Source organism: Brassica rapa, chromosome A09 (genome assembly GCF_000309985.2).
Source record: "Brassica rapa cultivar Chiifu-401-42 chromosome A09, CAAS_Brap_v3.01, whole genome shotgun sequence".
Taxonomy (NCBI): Eukaryota; Viridiplantae; Streptophyta; class Magnoliopsida; order Brassicales; family Brassicaceae; genus Brassica; species Brassica rapa.
The window spans coordinates 4,162,530-4,179,644 of NC_024803.2; the positions used below are offsets into that span (position 1 = coordinate 4,162,530).

At 32.0% G+C, this 17,115-nt stretch overlaps 4 protein-coding genes across 5 annotated transcripts; all 4 read left to right on the forward strand.

Annotated features, from left to right (window-relative positions):
• The first annotated feature begins 22 nt into the window (after positions 1-22).
• LOC103837487 (65-kDa microtubule-associated protein 9) lies at positions 23-3,174 on the forward strand. The gene is made up of 9 exons (XM_009113846.3): positions 23-719; positions 814-1,281; positions 1,373-1,582; positions 1,669-1,824; positions 1,902-2,216; positions 2,291-2,378; positions 2,456-2,529; positions 2,611-2,685; positions 2,770-3,174. The coding sequence occupies exons 1-9, from the start codon at positions 666-668 to the stop codon at positions 2,953-2,955; spliced, it is 1,626 nt and encodes a 541-aa protein (XP_009112094.1). The 5' UTR covers positions 23-665; the 3' UTR covers positions 2,956-3,174.
• Positions 3,175-3,465: 291 nt separating this feature from the next.
• On the forward strand, positions 3,466-7,923 carry LOC103837408 (AT-hook motif nuclear-localized protein 6). 2 transcript variants are annotated; one of them, XM_009113769.2, is made up of 6 exons: positions 3,466-3,981; positions 4,223-4,667; positions 5,170-5,246; positions 5,334-5,462; positions 5,542-5,703; positions 5,777-7,923. In XM_009113769.2, exons 2-6 carry the CDS (start codon positions 4,232-4,234, stop codon positions 6,149-6,151), a joined length of 1,179 nt encoding a protein of 392 aa, XP_009112017.1. In that variant the 5' UTR covers positions 3,466-3,981; positions 4,223-4,231; the 3' UTR covers positions 6,152-7,923. The 2 variants fall into 2 exon arrangements, with proteins under 2 accessions (XP_009112017.1, XP_009112016.1); XM_009113768.2 differs by having other exon boundaries at positions 3,476-3,981; positions 4,179-4,667.
• Positions 7,924-11,429: 3,506 nt separating this feature from the next.
• LOC103837409 lies at positions 11,430-13,732 on the forward strand. Its single transcript, XM_009113770.3, has 2 exons — positions 11,430-12,660; positions 12,808-13,732. Exons 1-2 carry the CDS (start codon positions 12,604-12,606, stop codon positions 13,483-13,485), a joined length of 735 nt encoding a protein of 244 aa, XP_009112018.1. The 5' UTR covers positions 11,430-12,603; the 3' UTR covers positions 13,486-13,732.
• A 2,400-nt stretch (positions 13,733-16,132) lies between these two features.
• Positions 16,133-16,940, forward strand: LOC103837410 (21 kDa protein). Its single transcript, XM_009113771.3, has one exon. It carries the CDS (start codon positions 16,214-16,216, stop codon positions 16,811-16,813), a length of 600 nt encoding a protein of 199 aa, XP_009112019.1. The 5' UTR covers positions 16,133-16,213; the 3' UTR covers positions 16,814-16,940.
• The last annotated feature ends 175 nt before the right edge of the window (positions 16,941-17,115 follow it).

Consider the following 17,115-nt stretch of genomic DNA (forward strand, 5'->3'; position numbering starts at 1 on the left):
GAATTAAGCCGTTTTTTTTTAAAGTGAAAAATAGTAATTTTACATATGTTCAATGTAGTTTTTCTATTTTTATGTTGTATGTTTCATATTATTTATAATTTTTGAAAATTAGTAATATTAAAATGTAAAACTATATTTTATGCCACGTGTCATCTTTCGGGAGAATTTTTTTTGCTGATGTGGACGCTCTATGGAGCCTCAAAAGGTCCCTTTTATTAGTAAGGATTTTCGTAAATAAGAATCGTTGCATTCGTGAAAAATAAAATGGAAAGTTGATATAAGGATGAAAATTATAAATCAAAAAGATAAGGGGAAGAAACATAAATATACAAAAGCAGCGTTCTCCCAACGATCTTCGGTTGTCTTTAAGAACTCTCTCAATCTCTTATATACCTCGTCTCCGATATTTTTGCTACACGTTTAATCCATTTTCCAGGAAATTTTCTATAGAAAATTTTGAAATTAAGGTTTCCCATTTCAGACATAGAAATGAATCTTACCCTAACATTTGCTAGTTCATTTTGATATAATCGAAACTTCCAGAACATGTTATTATTTCAGAAACAAACTATCTTCATATGATTGAATAAGATGGCGATTGAGGAAGAACATTGAATGTTATTTGGTTTTGTAAAATATATTTTCTGCAGAGTTTGGAGATAATAATGTCCAAAACTCAAATCGAATCATTTTCTGCATCTCTTCTGCAAGAACTTGAGGTTTGTTGTTTCTTCAGCTCCAAGAAACCGCCTTTTCCCTCTTCTTTTTGAAATATAGAACCGTTTCGATGATGTGGTTCTGTTTCTAATACAGATTATATGGGACGAGGTTGGAGAAACCAAAACCGAAAGAGAAAAGATTTTGAATGAGATTGAAGACGAATGCAGAAACATTTATATTGGTAAAATCGAAAAGGTTAAAGAGGAGAGGAGTCGGCTAAGACAAGACATTGTTGACTCAGAAGCAAGAGTGATTGATATATGTTCTGTAATGGAAGAGCCATCAGGTCCTGGAAGACAACAACAATCTGATCAATGTGGAAGAAATTTGAAAGAAGAGTTAGGAAAGATTCTTCTGAAACTTGAAGATATGGAAAAGAGAAAATCAGAGAGGAAAAATCAGTTTATTCAAGTGATCGAAGATATAAAAAGTGTAAGAGATGAGATTAATGGTGAATCTGATGAGACTTGTTCATCTGATTTTCCGGTTGATGAATCCGATTTATCTCTTAGAAAGCTTGAAGAGTTACATAGAGAGCTTTACACACTTCAAGAACAGAAGGTTTCCTAAACTTAACTAACTACTTTTTTTTTACTTTGATTTAATTTCTTGATCAAGAGGTTAATATTTTGAGGTGTTTTTTTTGGCTCAGAGGAACCGGATGAAACAGATTCAAGATCATCTAAGAACTCTGGAATCGCTTTGTTCGGTTCTTGGTTTGAATTTTCGAGAAACTGTTACCAAGATTCACCCAAGTTTAGTAGAATCTGAAGGGTCAAGAAGTATAAGTAATACAACACTTGACAAGTTAGCTTCATCAGTGAACCAATGGCACGAAACAAAGATACAAAGAATGCAAGAAGTCAGTTTAATGTTTACAAACTTTTTTTTAGTATCTTACAACTTTGCTCTTTGTTCTTTACATATAATCCATATTATTGATTGCAGCTTCAAGATCTTGTGACCACAATGCTTGGGTTTTGGAATTTAATGGATACACCAGCAGAAGAACAACAAAAGTTCATGAGTATTTCATGTAATATAGCTGCTACTGCTTCTGAAATAACTAAACCTAATAGTCTTTCCACAGATTTGCTTGAAGAGGTATCTTCACATCAGCTTCAACTTTTTCTTATATTTATAAAACTTTTTTTGCTAATTGATTGTTTAATCTTTAAAAGGTTAAAGCCGAGGTATGTCGGTTAGAGGAGTTAAAATGGAGCAAAATGAAAGAACTTGTTTTAAAGAAGAGGTCAGAGCTTGAAGAGATATGCAAAAGAACACACATTGTTCTTGAAGAGCAAGATATTGCGGTGGAGAATGTAATTAAAGCCATTGAATCAGGAGACGTGAACCCTGAAAATATACTAGAACATATCGAGTATCGAGCTGGGAAAGTGAAAGAGGAAGCTTTAAGCAGAAAAGAGATTCTTGAAAAAACTGAAAAATGGTTGAATGCTTGTGAGGAAGAGACTTGGCTTGAAGAGTATAATCAGGTTTGTCTCTTTTATAACCATCCATGGTCTTTCACATTTTGTGGTTAGTTATGGATTTTTTATGATTTGTATAGGATGAAAACCGGTACAATGCTGGAAAAGGATCTCACCTAATACTCAAACGTGCAGAGAAAGCTAGAGCACTCGTTAATAAACTTCCAGGTTTCATATAAAGAAAGTTTTCAGATTGTTATCTTTGGGACTCTTTAACTAACTGAAAACTTCTTGATTCTTCTTAGCTATGGCTGAAGCATTAGTTTCCAAGATTACAACATGGGAATCAGAGACAGAAGCTGAGTTTCTATTTGATGGTGTATGAGTTATCTTTTTCTGTCACTCAAAGTCCTCTCTTAGCATGCATAATTGATCTATTCATCTGATTTTCTACATTCAGAATCGTCTACTTTCAATGTTAGAAGAGTATACAGAACTCAAAGAAGAGAAAGAACAAGAACGTCGCAGGAGAAGAGTATTTTTAGCTAACACTCTTTTGCATCAATACACTTCTATGAGTAACCAAACGTAATGCTTGTTGGGTTTTGGTTGTTTATAGGAACTGAAGAAACTTCAAGGTCAAGTTACACCAGAACAAGACAAAGGAACCCCTACTAAGCATCAAAGCGCGAAAAAGAGTCTTAAAGTATCAACTAACAAGAGATTTGGATCATCTCCTCAAACTCCTCGATCTGATTCTCCTCATTCAGCAAAATCTTTTACATCTCAATCACGCCATGCCTGAAAATATGGAGCAACAACTTAAAAGTAGTCTTTTTAGTTCACTTTTATTCAACTAAAAAGAATCTATAGGAGTGATTACATGAAGACACCTCAACTATGTTCTTAACAACACCATATAAACAAAAGAGATCAGAAAGAGAGAGTTGTCTAGAAACTAAGTCATCAGCTTTTTTTGTTGGTAATATGTTATGATAAGTCACCACTTTTGTTAAACCCTTCGGTATGCTTAAAGACTTGCTAACTTATTAAGAGAGTCTGACAAATGAAAGGAATCTGAATGATTATTGGATCATTTCATTTGTGTTATGTCATGTACTCCAAGTGTGTACAGACACTGTGTCGCGGAAAGTAGATTTGACTTTGACCGACAAAATGTACTTGCTGCAAAAATCAGTGTCGATTCTTTATCCAAAGACTACTTCTTCTTTTTTTGAGAATTTATTTCTAAGTACGTGAAACAAAATCCTTGCGTAAGTGAATAAAAAGATTTAGCTTATCTTGAAAATTAATTGGTCTTAGTATATTTTCAAAGCAAATTTCGTTGGTCAACGTTACTAAAAGTGATTTACAAAGGATATTGTCAGAACACGGTATTTTTTATTTTTTTGAAATTTTCACTTTAACTTTTTTTTTTTTTTGCAGTTTCGTTTTATTTAATTAGACATATTAATTTTCCAAGACGGACGTGGATCTTTCTCTAAACCAAAATTAATAGATTGATTTTATAACTATTATATCATCGATATTAGAATAATATTAAATGAAACAACTGTCTACATGATATTTTTAGTATATAGTATTATTTCTTTCTCCTACAATTTTCCATTTTATTTATTTACTTCCTTTTTCCTTTGCAAAAATATATTATATCTTTCTGTTATGAAAAATTTGGGGGATATTGCATCTAATTTCTGAGAGATTTTTTACTTTGCTAATTTCCGGTGAGATCAAGAGGTTAATCACCCACTGAGAAAGCTTTTGCATTTTTCTGCTACAGTGTTAGTTTCAGCTCCATAACTGTTGAAAGGTAAGAAACCAAATCTAAAAACGGTAACCAATTTTTTTCTTCTGGTTTAATCTTTGATCCCAGCTATTTCATCCATCTTTATATCTAGTTAATTTTGTCTGAAAAAAAAAACAAAGGAAAACAAAAGAAATATTTGCTTCTTCATCTTCTTCCTCTATCTCTCTAAGTTTCTTTCTCTTCATCTTTGTTGAATTTAGCATTCACGGGCAAAATTGTTCTGCTATTTTTTTGGTAATTTGAGACTTTAAAAATGGAGGAGAAAGGTGGAATGAGTCCAAGTGGGGTCATCACAGTTAAGGGAGATGAAACTTTGGCACCAAGAACAGAGTTTCAACAAAACCCTAGCTTTCTTCCATCTGTGAGACCCACGACGGTGGTACCTCCTCTCCCTCCGGCTCCAGCCACTGTGACTCCTGGCTCAGCCGCTGCAGCGCCTCCGCCATCAATCTCTAGCGCAGGGACAGATCTGACAAAGAAGAAGAGAGGGAGGCCGAGAAAATACGCTCCAGATGGTAGTCTGAACCCTAGGGCTTCGAGACCAACTCTGTCTCCGACTCCAATCTCATCTTCCATTCCATTCTCTGGAGATTATCATCATCATTCTCATTGGAAACGAGGAAAGGCTCATCAGCAACCTGTTGAATTCATCAAGAGATCTAACAAGTTTGAGTATGAAAGCAGCCCAGGTAAACTTTGCAGTCTAGTCGTGTGTGTTTTAATCTTTTGCATTGGTTTTAGTGAGATAGATCTGATCTGGAGTTTTGAGTTATGTGTTGATGTGATTTAATGTGAATTTTTTGAGATGTTGGGAAGTGGGACCAAACATAACTGGGCACCCTTTTGTCTGAAGAAGGTACAAAGAGACCAGTTAGAAGACAGAGAAAGAGATCTGATGATGCTGATTGAACAAACATAAAATAAAAATACAAAAAAGATTTAAAACAAAGAGAGAATAATCTCTTGTTGTCTCTTCATCTTTAGAAGATAAAGAGTGTCTAGTCGTGTTAATTGTTAATTTGTCAGCATAGATCTTAAGGTTTCTAATCAGCTTGGTTAATTCTGTTTTAATTATTGTTATGGATAGTTATAGACAAGGATGATCAAGTTGGCTAGTTGAGAATTAGAGTTTATTAATTATCTGATTAGTCAAAGTCAATATCATCAAAACTCTGTTTTATCTATTTGTAGCTCCTCCTCCTGCTGGGCTATCATGCTATATGGGTGCAAATTTTACAACACATCAGTTTACTGTCAATGCTGGTGAGGTAATAAATTTCCCAAAACATGATTTTTTCTTTGGTAATGGATTATGTGTATCATTGTTTTGAGAATATATATTTTCTTTTAATCAGGATGTAACGATGAAAGTTATGCCGTATTCACAAGGTTCTCGAGCTATATGCATTCTTTCTGCTACTGGTACCATCTCCAATGTCACACTTCGTCAACCTACCACTTCAGGAGGCACTCTTACATATGAGGTAACCTAATTAACACTATATTTTTGGTTCTTGATGAGATTTTTGGCGGTTCTTGAATTAGTTTGTTATCTTGTCTTAGGGTCGATTTGAGATACTTTCTCTATCTGGTTCCTTTATGCCTACTGAAAACTGTGGAACCAAAGGTCGGTCCGGTGGTATGAGCATTTCTTTAGCCGGACCAAATGGTAAAATAATCGGCGGTGGCCTTGCTGGTATGCTCATAGCAGCTGGTCCTGTCCAGGTAACAGAATCTTGATTATCTAATAAATTAAAAACATATTTAATAATTCCATTGTGATTATAATTTGTGACAGGTGATAATGGGAAGTTTCATTGTGATGCATCAAGCAGAACAAACACATAAGAAGAAGCCTCGAATCATGGAGGCTTGTCCTCCTCCACCACAACCACAACAACAACCTCCAACTTTCACTATCACCACTGTGAATTCCACTTCTCCTGCGGTGGCCACCGTAGAGGAGCCAAAACAACAAACCTACGGTGGTGGTGGTACAATGAGACCGTTGTCTCAAATGCCTTCTTCTTTCCACAACGATAGTATCACAACGACCTATCATGGATATGGGAATATGAACACTGGTGCTACTAATTATAAAGAAGAAGATGACTATGAAAATGGTGGGGATGATGATTCCGGCGATACTAGGAGCCTATCTAATAGTGGTTGAGCAATCCTAGGACTTTCTTTTGTAGGAAGTAAGATACCTTTAAGGTCAAAAGTGTTTCAGCTATTCTTTTCTTTGCTTTTAGAGGGTTGTTTCAGGTGTGAGGCTTTTTCTAAAAAATTCTTCTTACTGTGTGTTTTTCTAGGGTATTTGTTTTTGTGATCGGTTTAGCTTAATTATGTTGAAATCGTCGATTAAATTATGTTTTATGGTTGCGGTTATTGAGATTAAAATTTACTATTTTGCATATGACATAGTTCTAACCAATTTTATATTCTACATAATTTTTGATTTAGTCAAAATAACACTCGAAATCTATAAAAAGTTCCAATGGTCTCTTTGGCCGTCCTTGTTTTGATAACACTGGTTTTTATCGGGAGATCTAGAAGATCGATCCAATCCAATATTCAATATTAAGATATACATCAATATATTAGAATAGGAAGTTTATCATTATCTATTATATACTATTCCATATTAGTTTAGGAAATTAGTTTGATTTATTCTCTATATAAACTATGCATCTTGTAACATTATTTTCATGAGAGTCTAATATAATTCTTCCATAAACACTTTTGTGTTCTTTACTCTCATCAATTTGTCATGGTATCAGAGCAAGAACAAAATTAAAAACATCAAAAATATCCTTATTCTCGTGTTGTCTTGCAAAATCGCAGAACAATCACTTCTCATTCAAAAACTTTTTTATTCACGACTTGAAGAAGAAGATTTTTATTCAATCATAGTCTTGGTTGTCTTTGCAAAATCGCAAATCATCAAACTTATTCTCTATTCTTTTGTTTCTCAATTTGAAGCAAGGAAAATTCATTCAACAATTTAAATTCATTCATCAACTTTCGTATGGCTATTAGCTCACGAAGATTCAGATTTCTTGACAGCAGTTTACCGGCAGCCGATTCACCCTACCGTGAAGATTGCAAAGCAAACAATCATCTCATTGTAGGATGGATAAAACAAATATTCGAACCAAAACTCAGATCATCTATCTCTGCTTGCAAAATCGCAAGCTATGGGACATTCATCAAGCTTCTGCAACGATTAGCGCATGAGCTACTTCTACCACCTATTTTGAAGATTGTTCAATCTCATACGTGTTACCACGTATGAACTTGAGGGAGGGTATTGGGAGATCTAGAAGATCGATCCAATCCAGTATTCAATATTAAGATATACATCAATATATTAGAATAGGAAGTTTATCATTATCTATTATATACTATTCCATATTAGTTTAGGAAATTAGTTTGATTTATTCTCTATATAAACTATGCATCTTGTAACATTATTTTCATGAGAGTCTAATATAATTTTTTCATAAACACTTTTGTGTTCTTTACTCTCATCAATTTGTCAGTTTTGCTTCGGGTGATGTTATGAGCAAGTTGGGTCCGAGGGAAGTCGCCATGGTTAAGGAAATGAATGAGTAGGATGAAATTATAAAAGAGATACGAGCAAGATAATAGGCATAGTAGTTTCAAAAAAAAAAAGATAATAGGCATAGCAGGGCTTCATTAAACAAAGAATGATGGAGAGTCAAAGTCGAAACTATTTTTTTTATCTCTAAGGTGAATGGCAAGATGCATAGCTTTTGTTTTTGGTCTAGCTCTTATATTATCAGTGGCGCAACCTATGAGGTTTAAATAATCTTAAGACCCAAACATTTCAGAATCTATGAGGTTCAATTAACGGCCCAAACATTTTAGAATTATATTCACTAAATTCTGATTCTAATGTTTTATGTTCTATAATTATATTAAAAACTCTGATAATATACAAAAAATATAAAAAAGGTTTTTTGTGTATAGGAGTCTAGGACGTTCAAAATTACTTATCAAAGGTTCTACAATGTTTGTGAAGCCTTCCATTAAGTTTTGTGGACTTTAAAAATCATAAAGCTGTGATAATTTAGAAAACAAACTAAAATTAATTTAAAAGAACTTTTGAGTTATTTTAATTTGGGAAATTTGCCAAAACGGAATAAAAACATAGCATGGTTGTCCATTCGCTATAATACCATCATTAAATTGTCCCTTTAGTATAATTTATTTCATAATACCAAAACTAACCTTTGATTAATCAAATTAAATACATTAAACACAATTTAAAAGCTTAACTGAACTTTAAATAGTTAAATAAAAAGGAAAACAATTTTTTAATTTAAAAGTTTTATTTTTTATTAAAAAGTTTAATAAAACTAAAAAGTTCAGAAACGTTTTAATTTTTTTATAAAAACAAAACTATGTAAAACGTTTTTATAATGTTTAGTTAATGTTTTATTAAAAACTTTCTTATAAAGTTTTATTTTTATTTTTATTAAAGTTTATTAAAAACGTTTTACAAAGTTTTATTTTTATTTTTCTACAAACGTTTTAAAACGTTAAATTAAAAAAGTTTATTTTTTTTATTAAAAGGTTTAACAAAAAAAGAAAGAACGTTTTTTAAAAAAAGTTTAATAAAAAGGAAAAAACATTTTTGACAAGGTAAATCGAGCTATACACATTTTAAGAAAGTTATAATATTTGCTTAACAGAAATTTTCTTAATTTTTGCAAAAAAACATGTTTTCTTATCCGTAGAAGACACCTTCTACACTGTGTAGAACAATGACAAAAGTTGAGAATGCAATTTCTACTTCATGTAGACGTCCGAGTAATGTTTAGATTTCACATTCCAAGAATTTTAGAATATTTCATAAAAGTAGAAACTGCATTACGGAGAAAAGTAGATATATTTACAATTAGTAAAATTCGCATTCCCCATATTTAGAATTTTAATTAAAAGTAGATTGTTTGTTCTAAAAAAAAGTAGACGAACTTGTATAATCTAAAATTCGTTTCTACTAATTCATTTTCTGTAGAAGACAAAAACTAATTTTAGTAGAACATAATTTAAAATTTTTATTTATTAAGTTTTTTATTTTGTGTATATGAGTGTTTTATTAATTGCTTATATTTTAATAATTTTTTTGATTCATGAAATTATTTATTTTATTAAGTTTCACAAATATAAAAGATAAAATAGAGACAAAATAGATAAAAATTGTTTTATACTAAATGGACAACCATGCTATTTTTTGGTCTGTTTTGACAATTTTCTCTTTTAATTTTTACGTTCAAGTAGTATTAAAAACTAAAAAGACAAAGGAGCCACCCATCAAATTCACCCATGATAGTTAAAAAAGACCTTAATAAAAGATGATGTCTCCTGCAAGGTTGAAGCAGAATCTGTAGCCACTCACTGTTCTCTATCGTTGTCTCCTCCTCAATGTTATCCCAATCCCACGTTCTCTTTATTTTTATTTTCTTAGTTTGCTATTTTAATTAGGAATTCATGTTTTTGTATCCCAGTCTTTAAATTGGTTACTGCCATTTACAATATTCAAGATTTTGTTATATTTTTCAATATCTATCTATATATATATAAAGAAATGTTTGTCTCTCTCCCGTGAAGCCACGTCATCAATTCGTGCGTTTTGGGAGTGACACGTGTCCCATTTTATATTTAGAGCCAAAATAAATGAATGCAGTTAAGGGTAATTGAATCCAGCACCTCTAGCACTGGTAATTTCTCTTAGAACCACTAGGCTAAAGTCACTTTTTATAAATATATGGCCGCGAAAATACTTATTATCGTATCAGCTGGAAGCCAATGCTTCTTCTGCTTGTGGCCAGGGCCGACTCTGAACTGACGTCAAGATGAAGATTGTGAAGTTAAAAACTTTGCTCAAAACAGTTTTGCAATGTTTCCAACATTTATAACTTGATGCATATAATATATATCAAAATACATTTGTTGTACACGCTTTTATTAGTTTTGATTTTAAAAGAAGGTATTTACAGTTATAAATGTTTTGTGCCAGTGAAGTAATGGTTGAAAAATCTCTATACATATGTCATTTTAAAATAACACCCAACTTCTATATATAGCCACTACATATGTTCATGTTATATTCTAGACTAAATATTTTCTCTTTTAAAAATATAGAAAACAATTTTTTTAGTCTACAAGCAAATGTTGTAGAACAAGTATGCATTATACAAAATAATATATATTTAAAATCCATACACAAAAACATAAAAGTTGTTATAGGCCTCTTTCTGACACATGCACACTCCACTATGAATAAGAATTAAAAAAAAAACAGTATTGTCATCAAACTTTATCACAAATCCACATTTGTACATCTATAATTATGAGTTGGACAATTAGTTAATTTGATACAATACCAAAGCAAGAATAATCGAAAAACAACTATACCACCGCATACTAATAAGTATCACATAACAGATAACCAAATTCTTGAATCTTAAAACAAATTTCAACTCGAGCATTTAGTGAATATCAAATTAACTAATATTCCGCCCGTAGGGCGGGCCGACCCTAGTTATATATATATTCTGGTGATTCGATTTTGGTTCGTATATAAGAAAATCTATGAAGACTTTTCTGAGATATGTCGTAATGACCATCCCGCGCATTCATGTCTATGTCTACTGTTTTAAAATGTTTTTAGGGTAAATCCTCAAAATTGTTCTTTTTTTTTTGCTAAAAAAAAATCATCTATAATTATTGCAGTGCATGCATCGAGCTCCAATTATAAGGACATACAACACATATTGTTATTTAACTTCAAATACCATATTTCAAATATTATTTTTATTGGTAAATTTGAAATTTTTATTTATTATATTTAGTGCAAAATATTGTGGTCCAAGTGCAACTCGAAGAAGATAATATTAGTTGATATGAAATTTTAGATTTTTGAAACAGTTCAAAATCTTTCCGGGCACTGGACCAGTTCGGTCTGGCCAAATTTATTTCCAATACCCTTATCTTGATAAGGTGTAAAGCAATAATAATGACAGATGCATGAAACTAGTTCAAGTGGAATAAGACATTATACTTTGAAGTATCTTCATCAATTGCAAGAACATGTCTCAATAAACCCAAAACTATTCTAACATTTTTTCTGAATCATATCTATCACCATGGGACACTATGGCTCCTTGTGTCTTTCGATTCAACACATCCTTCACGACCTTTCTGTAACTGATCTCATTAGTAGCAATCACCAGTTTGATATCTCTACTTCAAAGTACATGCAATTCTATTGATCATATATATGTTTCCACTAAAATTTGATTATGGATGGTTGCTACAACACGACGAATTGTAACCATTTAATTTATATGATATTATAAAGTATGTTTCAGCATTAATATAGCTTAACATTATTTCTCAGTCTTGGTTAGCACAATGATTAATGCATAGTTAGATTAAGTGTATATGAAGCTTCATGGAAACCCGTACGAGAGAGGACGGTCACTAGATTGTACAATCAATAACTTAATTATATACATCAATTAATCTAAACCGTACGTTCTCATTAATTTTGTAAAATCGAGAATCTAATCTTGTAAGAAAAACTGTAGGTTTGTTGCCAGAACAAACATGGACCCATGTTCTATATGTCCCTAAGATGTGTTTCAATCTTAATTCACTTCTTTGTTGCACTATATTTTACAACTTTCATTTTATATATTTAATCTCATTGAGATCTCCGTTGCCTCTGCTGCACTAGACATTACAGCTCATTGATCCTTATAATTCAAATTCTGTTTTTCTTTCTAATTTTTTGTTAAATTAATTGTATTTGGGTATAATACGCGTTGAAATCATCTAAACAGATAAATATAAATGATATTATATGAATATTAATTTAAAGTTTTGTTCCTAAAGATGCATGTAAGCATGTTCAAACATCCAGATGAATGACTAACATTTAAGCCATTATTGCTTTTAGAGCGTTCTTATGTTGCCTTTGTTTAAGTTACAATATTTTTTCCATGTAAACAGGTGTATTTACTTAGAACAATCATTACCATAAACTAATGCGTTTTTGAAACATATATAACAACAAAAATTTTAAAATCGTCAGTATTATTGCATGTGGTTTCCTTTTCCTATCACGTATATCTTGGGACAAAAATATTTCTAGTTGCGATTAAGAATTGAGATCGATGCACGTTGCCAAAGTGGGTATTAATTATTAAACGCCACTAAAAACAACCTTTGAACATATATAGTCTAATTCCATTTAGAGATCATAAGGAAAAGGAACATTAACAATGACAATAGCTGATTAATCTCTCGACAATGAGACAACCTGATTTTTAATATATCTGTGTATAAGATAATACCATATTATATACGCATGTTGAATACTATTACAACTTGACCAAATTTGTTCTCTTCTCCGTCCTTATATTTATATCAAAAGAAAAGATTCATGGAACTGGACCAGCCTGTTTGAATCTTATCCTATTCACAAATCTCCCCATATATAAATAAAGACCCTTCACCAAAACCATCATCAACCACTTTGAAACTTCCTAAGCAAGAGATTGAGAGAAACCCGATTTTATTTCTAAGAAAATGGCTTTTTGGTCTGCTGAGAATGCTACTAAAGCCTATCTTAGTACATTGAAAACGGTAAGAAATTACTTCTTTGTATATTCGAAAAAATTATAAGATCTCTCTAAGCCTAATTTAATTGGGTTTTGTTTAAAATATGAAATGGATCGAGTTTTTTTCTTCTTAATTTAATGTCACATTGTGACATATATGTGCATTTTCCAGGATCAAAGATCAAAAGAACCGAACGTGGCTGAGTTCATATCAGCTCTAGCCGCCGGAAACAACGCAAGAAAGATCGCCGTGGCTTGTGCCGGAGCAGCAAACACTGACATACTCGTTGCCCTGATCGCTGCCGCAAATCAAACGCGTGGTCAAGTGGTATGTGTTTTACGTGGCATCGAAGAACTGATCATATCCAAGAAAATGTTGGAACCATCAGAGATTCATCATATTCACTTCGTAGTGGGAGAATCTAGCGACAACAATTTAATCAATGATCATTTCGGTGAAGCTGATTTCGTCCTCGTGGATTGTAACCTTGAGAACCACCAAGATATCGTTACAAAGATCGTTAATCACCATGAAGAAAACGCAAGAAGTGACGGTGGAAGCGGTGTGGCGGTTGTGGTAGGTTATAACGCGTTTTCGAGAGGATCTTGGAGGTTTAGCGATGGGAGGAAAACACAATTTTTACCTATAGGTGGAGGGTTGCTTGTGACGAGGGTGAACGATAATGGTAATTATAATCAGCAGATGATGATGAACAAGAACAATCACCATCATCGTCACCATGACCGTGTAAGAAAGAGTCATTGGGTGGTGAAAGTTGATAAGTGTACAGGAGAGGAGCATGTGTTTAGGGTTAGGGTTCCACGAGGAGAAGCCATTATTGAAGCTTAATTTAAAGCTTATACATATTATTGGGCACGTTAGAGCAAAAGTCACCTCTGTGATGGTTCAGACGAGTGAGAGTTAGTAAGAAGAATAGTTATTTGTATAAGTAATTAAAAGGAGTTTTGATTGGTGTTGGAGTGTTTTGTTTGTATGAAGTTTTATTTATTTAAGACTTTTTTTTCTTGGAAGTGTGAATATGAAGAGTCGTGTTTCGTTTTTAATTTCTTTTGAATTTTGGAATTTGCTTTTGTCATTTCTTAAGCATGTGTACACACAGAGGGATTCTTCATATTTTGGATGGTTAGCAAATAAAAAATGCACATCCGCGAAGATGGCATCTGAAACTAAAACAATGAAATTAGAACATTTAGTTAATTATGGTGTATTTTACATATATGCAAGCAAATGTATTTTTATATTTCGTTTACAATATCTTCAAACTAGATGTAGATGTATATGTACTATATATATGTGTCAGTATGCTTATGCTCTCATCTCGCCTAACGAGATATATGCTCATTGCTTTTCTTTTTTTGTGCAACCAGATATATGCTCATTGCTTAAAACCATCATAACAACATTTTTAGATTGATGTTTAATGCTTATCAATTTACTTTTATAAGTCATAGATTTCAATTTAGGCGTGTACACAAACTAGGGGGCATTCAATATTTTCTAATAGAATAAAAACAAGTTAAGAGTTAGGGGTCACTATATATTGACAAACAATGATCCGTTTGCATGCATTGTCACAATCTGCAAGACAATGATCAATCACGAACGACACATTACCCATAACCTTTCCTCTATCCCCATGACCACCCCATTTCGTCTATCCTTCCCCACTGTAAAAGAAAATGATTTACACTCATTTATACTACTTTCGTTCCACAATAAGTTCACTGTTGCTATTTAGTTTTATATTTGTTGTAACAATATCAGTCTATATTTTATTGCAGATTTTAAACGGAATACACATTATATTCCTGCCATTTCAGATTGTTAATTGGAAAATTTTTATGTGTAATAATGAAAAGTATAACAAAATTTTGTGTGAAAAAAATTAAATATTATTTATAATAAAACAGATGTAGTATATATAAAAGTTCAATCAAATCAAAATGAATTTAACAAAACATCATCATTAATTGAAACCTCTTAGTCAAGTAGTTTGACCAAAAAATTAACTAATGATTTTGGACTAAGAGTTTGAGGTTTAATTTTCGATAACAAAATGTTATATATCAATGAAAATAAGCTTACAAAAATTAATGGTGTGGTTAAAGTAAAATTATTTATCATAATTCTAAAAATAAAATATCACACAAAAATAATACAAATAAATTTCATATAGTAGAATTTCATGTTAAAAAGTTATTTTCTAAGTGTTCTCATTATTTATGATAATATTTATTGATATTTACATGACAAGAAACACCAAAACCAACTTCAGTGAATATATATGCAAGATTTTTTTTTTGGAACACACATATATGCAATATTACATTAAGTAATTTAAAAGAAAAACAATTGTTTGTTGACAAAAAGGTTGTTGTAATGAATTGGGCCACATGTCGATGGAAAATGAATTGGGCTACATAGGCACAGACCATATAGTAGTTTCAAGAAGATTAAGAGACCCACGTCAAAAGCCCAATAATTTTCTTCAATAGTAAACAGGATGATTCACTGAGAAAACCTGCCAGTTTTTGAGAGCGACAACCGTTACAATAAAATTATTCATTCATTACAAGCACCAATTAACCCATCTAAAAATCTCAAACACATATGTATTTACAAAAAAAAAAAAAATTTGGTTAACATTGACTAGACTGTTTTTTGTAAAGACACCTATATGACTTGACATTACAATACAACTTGATATTTCAGATCACGTGGTACTGCTTCTACGAAATTTAGGATAAACATTGTGATATTTTGGGAGCAGACAATGATATGTGGCCAAAATGGAAATCTTGAAGATAACAATAGCCACATGCACTATTTAATTACGACTACAAGGACAATTAGAATATTAAATGTTTGGGGAGTTACGTCCACAATTTGGTTTCAACGATCGATCGACATCTTTTAATCCTTTAATTGATTTTTGTAGTAATAAAAAACCTGTAATTGTTTTTATAAAGAAATACATTTGTGTTTCATATTGCAATTACAAGTTGTAACAAAGCATTTCATAAAAAAGGTCTTACTGAATTCAAATACATCATTAATAAATAATAAACACAAACGTAATTACACTTAAATAATCTAGACCTACCATTTAAAACGATAAGTCAGGACCATTGGATAGTATCAAGTGTCGACTCCATTTGAATCTGAAAGAGACCACGAATTACCCATAGTGGTATACTAGATCATTCCAAATGTGATTAATGCTTTGTTCCAAATGTGATTAATTAAACAATTTAATATGTTTGTCTCAAAACTACAAACTCCTTACGCACAATCAGTGTCTTAGACGTTGCTTTCACATGTTAGATACTTCTTTTTTTTCTCTTCCATTTTCCTTTATAAAACAAAATATCTTCATTCATGCAACCAAATTCCCACTTGCATATTAAATAATTGTGCTTAAATAATATCATCTTTTTTTTTTTTGCAAATATCATATAATTTCTCTATATAAAACGTCAGTTACATAGAACACTTCAACACATATATATCATCACAACCATAATATCATAAAGATCATAACATATATTTTAAAGAGATGGCTGAATCTTTTAGAGCTACTAATCACTTCCTCACATCTCTTCTCATAACCGTAGCCATAACCATAACCACATTCAAGTCGGTCCATACAACAGCAACAAACACAGAGTTCGTAAAATCATCATGCACAGTCACAACATACCCAAGACTCTGTGTCGCTTCACTCTCAACTCATGCCAGTCTCATCCAAACCAGCCCCAAGCTCATGGCTCACGCTGCTCTCAACATCACATTAGCGTCAGCTAAAGCCACATCAGTAATGATGGTGCGTCTCTCAAGTAGTAGCCAGCTCAAGCCGAGAGAAGTCTCGGCCATGAGAGTCTGCGTGGAGGAGTTAGGTGACACGTTGGATGAGCTTCGAAAATCGATTGGTGAGATGGGTCAGCTAAGTGGCTCGAGCTATGAGGTATACATGAGTGATATTCAGACATGGGTTAGTGCGGCTCTGACAGATGAGAACACGTGCACCGACGGATTTGGAGGAGATGACATGAATGGGAAGGTTAAGATTTTTGTTAGAGAAAGGATTTTGGTTATTGCTCATTTAACGAGTAATGCTTTAGCTTTGATTAATCACTTTGCTTCTATTCATGGTTAGAGAGACTGAAATATTTTTAGTTTATTTTTATTGAAAGTTTCTGTTTGATTTTGTGTGTATAAAATATATTCAAAGTATGTATTCGTCTGTGTATAATAATAATTCAATGTGTGTGTTCTTACGATTACTGAATCAATAAGTACCAAATAAAGTGTTTCCTGAAAATTAAAAAAATGATTTTTTTAAATATTTTCCAACAAAATATCTATACTTTTTAATTTTGTCAACAATAGTTATATAGATGCATCATTTTCATAGTTATGTAGAAAAAAAAACACTTTCCAGTTAAGATACTAATTCAG

Excerpts from the sequence above, each read along its gene's own strand:
- LOC103837410 (XM_009113771.3), top strand. The coding sequence starts at position 16,214 with ATGGCTGAATCTTTTAGAGCTACTAATCACTTCCTCACATCTCTTCTC.
- LOC103837487 (XM_009113846.3), top strand. The coding sequence starts at position 666 with ATGTCCAAAACTCAAATCGAATCATTTTCTGCATCTCTTCTGCAAGAA. Across the intron at positions 2,217-2,290 it reads GGCTTGAAGAGTATAATCAG|GATGAAAACCGGTACAATGC; the intron begins GTTTGTCTCTTT and ends TGATTTGTATAG. Across the intron at positions 2,379-2,455 it reads ACTCGTTAATAAACTTCCAG|CTATGGCTGAAGCATTAGTT; the intron begins GTTTCATATAAA and ends GATTCTTCTTAG.
- LOC103837408 (XM_009113769.2), top strand. The coding sequence starts at position 4,232 with ATGGAGGAGAAAGGTGGAATGAGTCCAAGTGGGGTCATCACAGTTAAG. Across the intron at positions 5,463-5,541 it reads GAGGCACTCTTACATATGAG|GGTCGATTTGAGATACTTTC; the intron begins GTAACCTAATTA and ends ATCTTGTCTTAG. Across the intron at positions 5,704-5,776 it reads TAGCAGCTGGTCCTGTCCAG|GTGATAATGGGAAGTTTCAT; the intron begins GTAACAGAATCT and ends AATTTGTGACAG.
- LOC103837409 (XM_009113770.3), top strand. The coding sequence starts at position 12,604 with ATGGCTTTTTGGTCTGCTGAGAATGCTACTAAAGCCTATCTTAGTACA. Across the intron at positions 12,661-12,807 it reads ATCTTAGTACATTGAAAACG|GATCAAAGATCAAAAGAACC; the intron begins GTAAGAAATTAC and ends TGCATTTTCCAG.